The sequence below is a fragment of the Belonocnema kinseyi genome, chromosome 8 (assembly GCF_010883055.1).
Source record: "Belonocnema kinseyi isolate 2016_QV_RU_SX_M_011 chromosome 8, B_treatae_v1, whole genome shotgun sequence".
Classification (NCBI taxonomy): domain Eukaryota; kingdom Metazoa; phylum Arthropoda; class Insecta; order Hymenoptera; family Cynipidae; genus Belonocnema; species Belonocnema kinseyi.
The window spans coordinates 37286195-37293019 of NC_046664.1; the positions used below are offsets into that span (position 1 = coordinate 37286195).

Consider the following 6825-nt stretch of genomic DNA (forward strand, 5'->3'; position numbering starts at 1 on the left):
GCTCTTGGAGGTGCCAAGCTTTCACTTGCTAATGGCCTAAAAAGCATCCCTGCGTGTCAACAATATGCTAGAACACTTGCGGGAAAAATGCAGATGGCGGTTATCCTTGGGTCGCTCCGTGTTCTTAGGGTGCACGAGGCTTTTTCTGGATCGTCGTATTGATTCCTTCACAGACTGTAACCACCTATCTCACGGTTGTGAGACGTGGTTGTGGCTGAAGTTTTACCGCGATTTCGCTGGAAGCGGGTGCAATTTTCCAGATTAGCACCCGCTCCCGGCGAAATCCTGCTGCAATTAATTGCTGCTAAATCTTGAGTGCCGCGTGGTTGATCATTCGAATAAAAAAAAGTTTTAACGAATTTCAATATTTCAGAATTATTTCGTAATATTTGAAAGAATTTATTATTATTTCAAGTATTTTAACGAATTTCAAGAGATTTAGAGAAATTTCAAAGGCCTTTAAGGAATTTTAGACCAGTTTAAGAATTTACAAAGAATGTTATGCGATTTTTAAGGATTCCAAAATATTTCAAGTAATTTCAACAATTTCTAAAGACTATAAAGAATTGTAAAAGGCTTGAAAGACTTAAAAAAAAATCTCTAAACATTTTAAGGAATTCCAGAGGATTTTTAGGGATTTCATGTAATTTGAGCAGGCTTAAAAGATTATGAGACATTTAAACTGATTTAAATAATGTTGTATGGGATTACATGAGCTTGCAACATATTTTAATTGATTATGACTGATTAAGATTTTTTTAGGTCTTTCAAAGTATTTTAAATTATTTTAAGGGATTTTATTGGGTTCCAAAGAACTGTTAAGGATTTCATGCCGTGTCAGGAAATTTGAAGCCATTTAAAGAAATTTTGAAAGGTTTAAAATGTTTAAAAAGATTTCTTAAATAAAATATTTATTTGTATTGTTTACAAAAGATTTGTGGCCAGCGAACCATTAGCAGTCATTTTTGATATAGTCCTATTTCAAGTGTTAGAATTTACAAGTAAATACAACTGGTTACTTAAAATATGGAAATATTCTTTGAATGAAACTAATGGGAAAAACGTGGTGACGAACGCTACTTGTACCCTATATTTTTATTGAAAATATATGTAAGAAATAAGGACAATAATCGCACACATGTTTGTTGGCTAGCATCTAAAAAATAAAAAAAAATACATTCTTTCAATTCAAGTCAAATTGTAACCTAGTATTTTCTAATAACTCAATAATTTTTCGAGACAGAAATGCTTTAACTGAAGTATGTGTGCTTGCCGACGTCCTCTCGATAGCTCGAGAAAAAAGGTACATGGTTTTGGATCCGATACCACAAGAGGCCGTTGAAGTCAAACAAATGGTCCAAGTTTATGGCAGGAAAAAGGCACTTTCTGGTGCAGCACAAGTTCTCATGCAAGGCGCCGAGAGGCTGAAAAATTGCCAAAATGAATTAGCGAGGAATCGCACGACTCCTAATTTCCATATTGAGTTGCTACGACTTCGTCAGAATTGGCGCCTTAAGAAAGTTTCTAATTCCATAATCGGAGACTTGAGCTATCGCACTGGTAAATTTTTTTTTTTTTTTAAGATTACTGAGTTTTCCCGAAAAACTTTCAGTTAAAAATTTAAAATGAAAACCAAGTGATATAAATTTGTTTCTTTCAATCAAACAGCGGGTTCAAAATATACGCAAACGGGAATGTTCGAAGTGACAAAAGCGGAGGAAGAAGAAGACACCAGTACAAGTCCACCTGCCTCGCCCAATCCGAATGCGCTACTTCCTGCAGTACCGTCTACTGGTAAACCGTCGGCCTTACGTGTCACAATTCCTAGCGAACTTCAAGGAGTTGCATACATTGAGGTCTTGTGCCAAAAAGGTAATCAGAAAATCGATCTTCCTATGGGTTATTAGTAAGTTGTGTCAGTCATCACAGAGTGTCACCTATTCACCTTTAGTCACCTATTTTCAGTTTTGTCACCTTTTTTTAGGAATTTGTCACCTTTTTCTCATATTTTGGGTTTTCTCATCTTTTGTCACCTTTTTTCAATTGAAAAAATAACATTTTATTCAAAATTACAACTTGCACACCAAATACAGTTTTTATTACACTTTCTAATCGACGAATATTGAACCAAATGATGGAATTTTCAAACGAAGGAGATTAAACTTCAACCAGAAAGAGTTGCATTTTCAAACATAATTTTTAATTTTTAATTTGAAAATATGAATATTTTACAAGCCAGTTTATTTTTGAAGCAAGGTAGACGAATTTTCAACTAAAAATATGACTTTTCTAAAAAATGAGGATTTTCGCACCGAAAGGCTGGACTTTCTATCCAAAAATACAAGTGTTCAATAAATCAGTTGAAATTTTGATTAAAAAAAACATTACTTTTTAAGAAAATAGTTGAATTTTCAACTTAATAGTAGAATTTCTAACCAACAGATGAATTTTTAGCCAAAAGGTGAGTTTTTTTTTAGCAAATAGTTGAATTTGCCACCCAAAATGACGATTTTGCAAGTAAAATTGAAATTGAAATCCAAAGAGGATGAATTTTCGACAAAAAAAGATGTCTTTTTAAAAAAATAGTTGAATTCAGATTAATCCTGGAACAGAAATATGATACTTTTTTTTGTTGTTTTTGATGAAAAGAACTAACTTTCACTCAAAAAGATAAATTTTGAACCAAATAATAGATTTTTGGAACCAAAAGATTAATTTTAAACAAAAAAAGGTGACTCTTTAAGAAACTAGTGGAATTTTCAGTAAAATAATTAAACTTTCAACGAATGTGTGGTGTTTTTAACTAAAGACCAAAAATATAATATTAGACTTCAATAAAAATAATTATTTCTCTTACATAAAAGGTGAATTTGTAACAAATAAAAAGAAAAAAAGATTTTTCCACCAAAAGATAAATTTTCTACAAAACTATAAATTTTTGGTCAAAAACGTAGACTTTTTCAAAAAAAATTGTTGAAGTTTCACAAAATGTATGTTCTTTAATTCAAAGAGATTATTTCTTAAAGAAAAATACAATAATAGACTTTTTAAATAAAAATAATTAATTTTCAACCAAACAATACAAATATTCGATCAAAAACGATTACTTTTTACCAAAAGACTTTAATTTTCAACAGAATAATTAAATCTTTAACTTAATAGTAGAATTTGTAACCAAAAAGTAGAATTTTGAACCAAAAAAATGATTTATTAAAAATTCCACTACTTGGTTGAAAGTTGAACGAATTTTTTCAAATTTTATTTTTTTCGTTAAAGATTCATAATTTCAGTTGGAAGTTCGTTTTTTGGTTTAAAAAAAATTAAACATGCTTTTTGTTGAAAATAAATTTTTACTGCAAATTCAAATATTTTGTTAAAAAAGTCAACTGATTAATTGTAAGTAAACTTTTTTGTTGTTATTTTAGGTTCTCGTTTTCAAAATTAAATTGTTTTATAGCGAATTAGGCTTTTTGGCTTGAAAATTAAACAAACTCTTTTTTGTTTTTAATTAAAATTTTGTCGTGAAAATATCAACTATAACATTTTTTCATAAAATTAATATTTTTTGTTGAAAATTCAACAATTTGGTTAACATTATTTTTCATTCTTGACTGAAAAATTTTTCTTGGTAGTATTTAGTACAAAATTCAACTTTTTTTATAGAAAATTTAATCATTTGCAATGGATTTAACTAAGGGGTAAAAAATCGGTTGTACTTGTAAAAAAATAGTTTTTTTTTTAATTGAAAATTAGTTCTCAGTGGCAATGTAAATACACCATTTTTCAGGGTGGCCGTTTTAATCGAAGAAAAAATTTTCCGGTCATCTCCCGGTTTACAACAAATTGCAACGTATTTGTTTGTCTTATTTAACATTTTTTTATCACCTATTTGCCACCTATTTTAGAAAAAAATGTTACCTATTCACCATTTTTGACGACATTAGATACTGTGATTACTGTTGTTTGTTTATGTGTGAATAGTGATGTACGATAAAATTTGTATTGATTTCAACTATTTGAGGGGATTTTCAAGATTTTAGGGAATTTTTAAAAATTTGAAGGCATTTTTAAGAGATTTTAATAAAAAAATTTATAACAAATTTTAAAACATTCCAATGAATCATTAATTTATTTCATTAATTTGTAGGGATTTCAAAGATTTAATAGAGATTTAACCGGATTTGATACTATTTTAGTTGATTTTAAAGATTGTATTCACGAGAAGTGAGGTGTTTTGTAGGGTTTCAAAGGATTTTCAATATTTTAGGAAATTTTTAAAGATTCCTAAAAAAGTTTGATTGATTTCAATAATTTGAAGGGATTTCAAAGCGAATGCAGTATTTTGGGATAAAGAATTTTCTAGAATTTCTGAAGATATGAAACGGTTTTAAAAGATTTCTCACAGGATTTTTTTAGATTTCCGATAATTACAATGATTTTAAGGGATCTTATGCTTCTCAATGTATTTTACGACATTTTCCAGATATTTTTTCAAATACCTCGACATTTTAAAGGATTTCAAAAGATTCTGAAGGATTTGAAATATTATAGCGTATTTAAAAAGATTACAAAGAAATTTTTTATTGATTTTAGTGATTCAATGGTACTTCAAAGGATTTAAAATATTTAAGGGTATTTAAAAAGATTCCGAGGCGTTTTCAAGGGCTATACAAAGTTTCATGGGATTTTAAAATGTATCAAAGAATTTGAAATATTTTAGGAAGTTTAAGATTCACAGTATTTTTTTGTTTATATTAATAGTTTGAAGGGCTTTTAAAAACTTCAAAATATTTTAGGATATTCTAAGATTCCAAGGTTTTTTCAAGAGACTCAAATAATTTCAAGGAATTTTAATATTTTAATGGATTTCAAAGAATTTATTCAGATGAAGTGATGCATTTCGTAGGGTTTCTCAGATTTGAAGAGATTTTCAAATATTGTTTCGCAATTAATTTGGAATTCGCATGAAATTCTTATTAATTGATCCTTAATTATTCTGAACTCTTCTAATTTCACTCAATTTTTCTCAATCCAATGGATTCTTAAAGTTTCTGTTTAATTCATTTTGGAATCGTTTTCAATTCACTTGATTGCTTTTGTAATTCAGCTTAATTTTATTTATGAATTTCATCGAATTCTTCTTATTTCCCTTAAATTTCATTAATTTCTCTCAATTTTTACTGAAATCAATGGAATTTTTTTGATTCTTAAAATTATTTCCAATTCATTTGAAATCTTTGAAAATTGTTTGCAGGCATCAGTCAGTTTTTCGGTTATAAATTAGTTGTTTTCAAGATCTAAGAGATTTAAAATTATTTTTTAGAGTTCATCCTGAATTCTTATTAATTTGTCCTGAGTTCTTTTTAACTCTTTGGAACTCTCTTGAAATGTTTTAATTCGTTTGAACTTTACTAGATTAATTAAATTCAACTTAATTCAATGGATTTTCTTTGAATTCTTAAAAGTATTTATTTAATGATCCTGAAGTATTTTAACCTCACCTAGAATTCTAAGCCATTTTATCATATTCTTTGGAATTCCCGTGTATACACCTAAGCTTATTGCAAAGTTAATAAATTCAATTAATCTTTTTTGTATCTTAAAATTGTTTTCAATTAATTTTAACTCTTTAAAATTTACCTTAAATTTTAATGAAATTCATCGAAATTCTCCTCATTTATCTTAAATTCCCCTAAATTCTTTCCAATTTTACGAAAATCAATGGCATTTATTATTTTTTTCCGATTAATTTTAATTTAACTTAAATTGCTTTAAAAGCTGATGAATTTATCCTGAATTTGTTATTCTGAGTGCGAAAAAGTACCATATGAACGTGACAATACGTATGTTATGGCTATATGGTACCTATATTTTGTCCAATAGGGACTGTGAGGCCAGGATTCGTAAAACTCTTGGAGGTGACCGGTAATTTTATTGACCGGGAATTTAATTTAAAACCCGAGAATTTACTGCTGATCGTAGCAAACTTCAAGTTTTAATTTATTTAATAATTTTGGTCAATTAAGAAAAGTGATTTCTACTTTATTTACAGTTTTACGAATTTTTGACATAAAATGGGATTTTTTTTAATAATTAAAACTGGGATTGAGAAAAAAGGAGTTTAAAAAATCCGATCCAAGACAAAATTCGTCATAAGTAGTATTTCGAGGAGAAAATATTTTTGAATTAATATAATTTTGTTTACATTTTTCATGATGAATTTATCATTTTTTTTCTTGAAAATTCAACTACTTGTGTTTAAAAGTTAAACTCTTTTGTTAAAAATTAATTTGTTTGTTGGAAGTATAGTTATTTTAATTGAAAATTCAACAAACAATTTTTCTGGAAATCCCATTTTTTTGTTAAGAATTAGATTCTGAACCGAAAATTCAACTATTCTGTTTTTTGTTGGAATTTTATTTTTTTGGGGCGAAAATTTATCCATTTTTCTAAAAATTCATTTTCTTGGTAGGTATAAAATTCAACTATTTCAGTTGAAAATTCATTAATTTTAGTTGAAAATTCATCAGTTTGGTTAAAAGTTCATTTTTTTTAACTGAAAATTTAATCATTCCGTTTCGGGCGGAAAATTGATCTTTTCAAGTTCAAAATGTAAGTTTGTCTTTTTAAACTGAAAATTAATTTATTTCTTAGAAAATCGATTTTTTTGGTTGAAAATTCAATTGTTCCAGTCAAATATTTATCATTTTAGTTGAAAATTCATCTTTTGTGCTAGAAATAAATTTACTTGGTTTAAAATAAACTTTGGTTGAAAATTAACTTTTTATTGAAGATTCATCATTTTAATTACAAATTAATCTCTCT

At 27.6% G+C, this 6825-nt stretch overlaps 1 protein-coding gene across 1 annotated transcript in view; it reads right to left on the bottom strand.

The window, feature by feature from the left end:
- LOC117178445 (mediator of RNA polymerase II transcription subunit 17) overlaps nucleotides 1-6825 on the bottom strand; it is a 26763-nt gene that overhangs the window by 5898 nt on the left and 14040 nt on the right. Inside the window, exon 3 of the mRNA XM_033369871.1 lies at nucleotides 1685-1832. Coding sequence (XP_033225762.1) covers nucleotides 1685-1832 — 148 coding nt within the window. The remainder of the gene's footprint in view (nucleotides 1-1684; nucleotides 1833-6825) is intronic.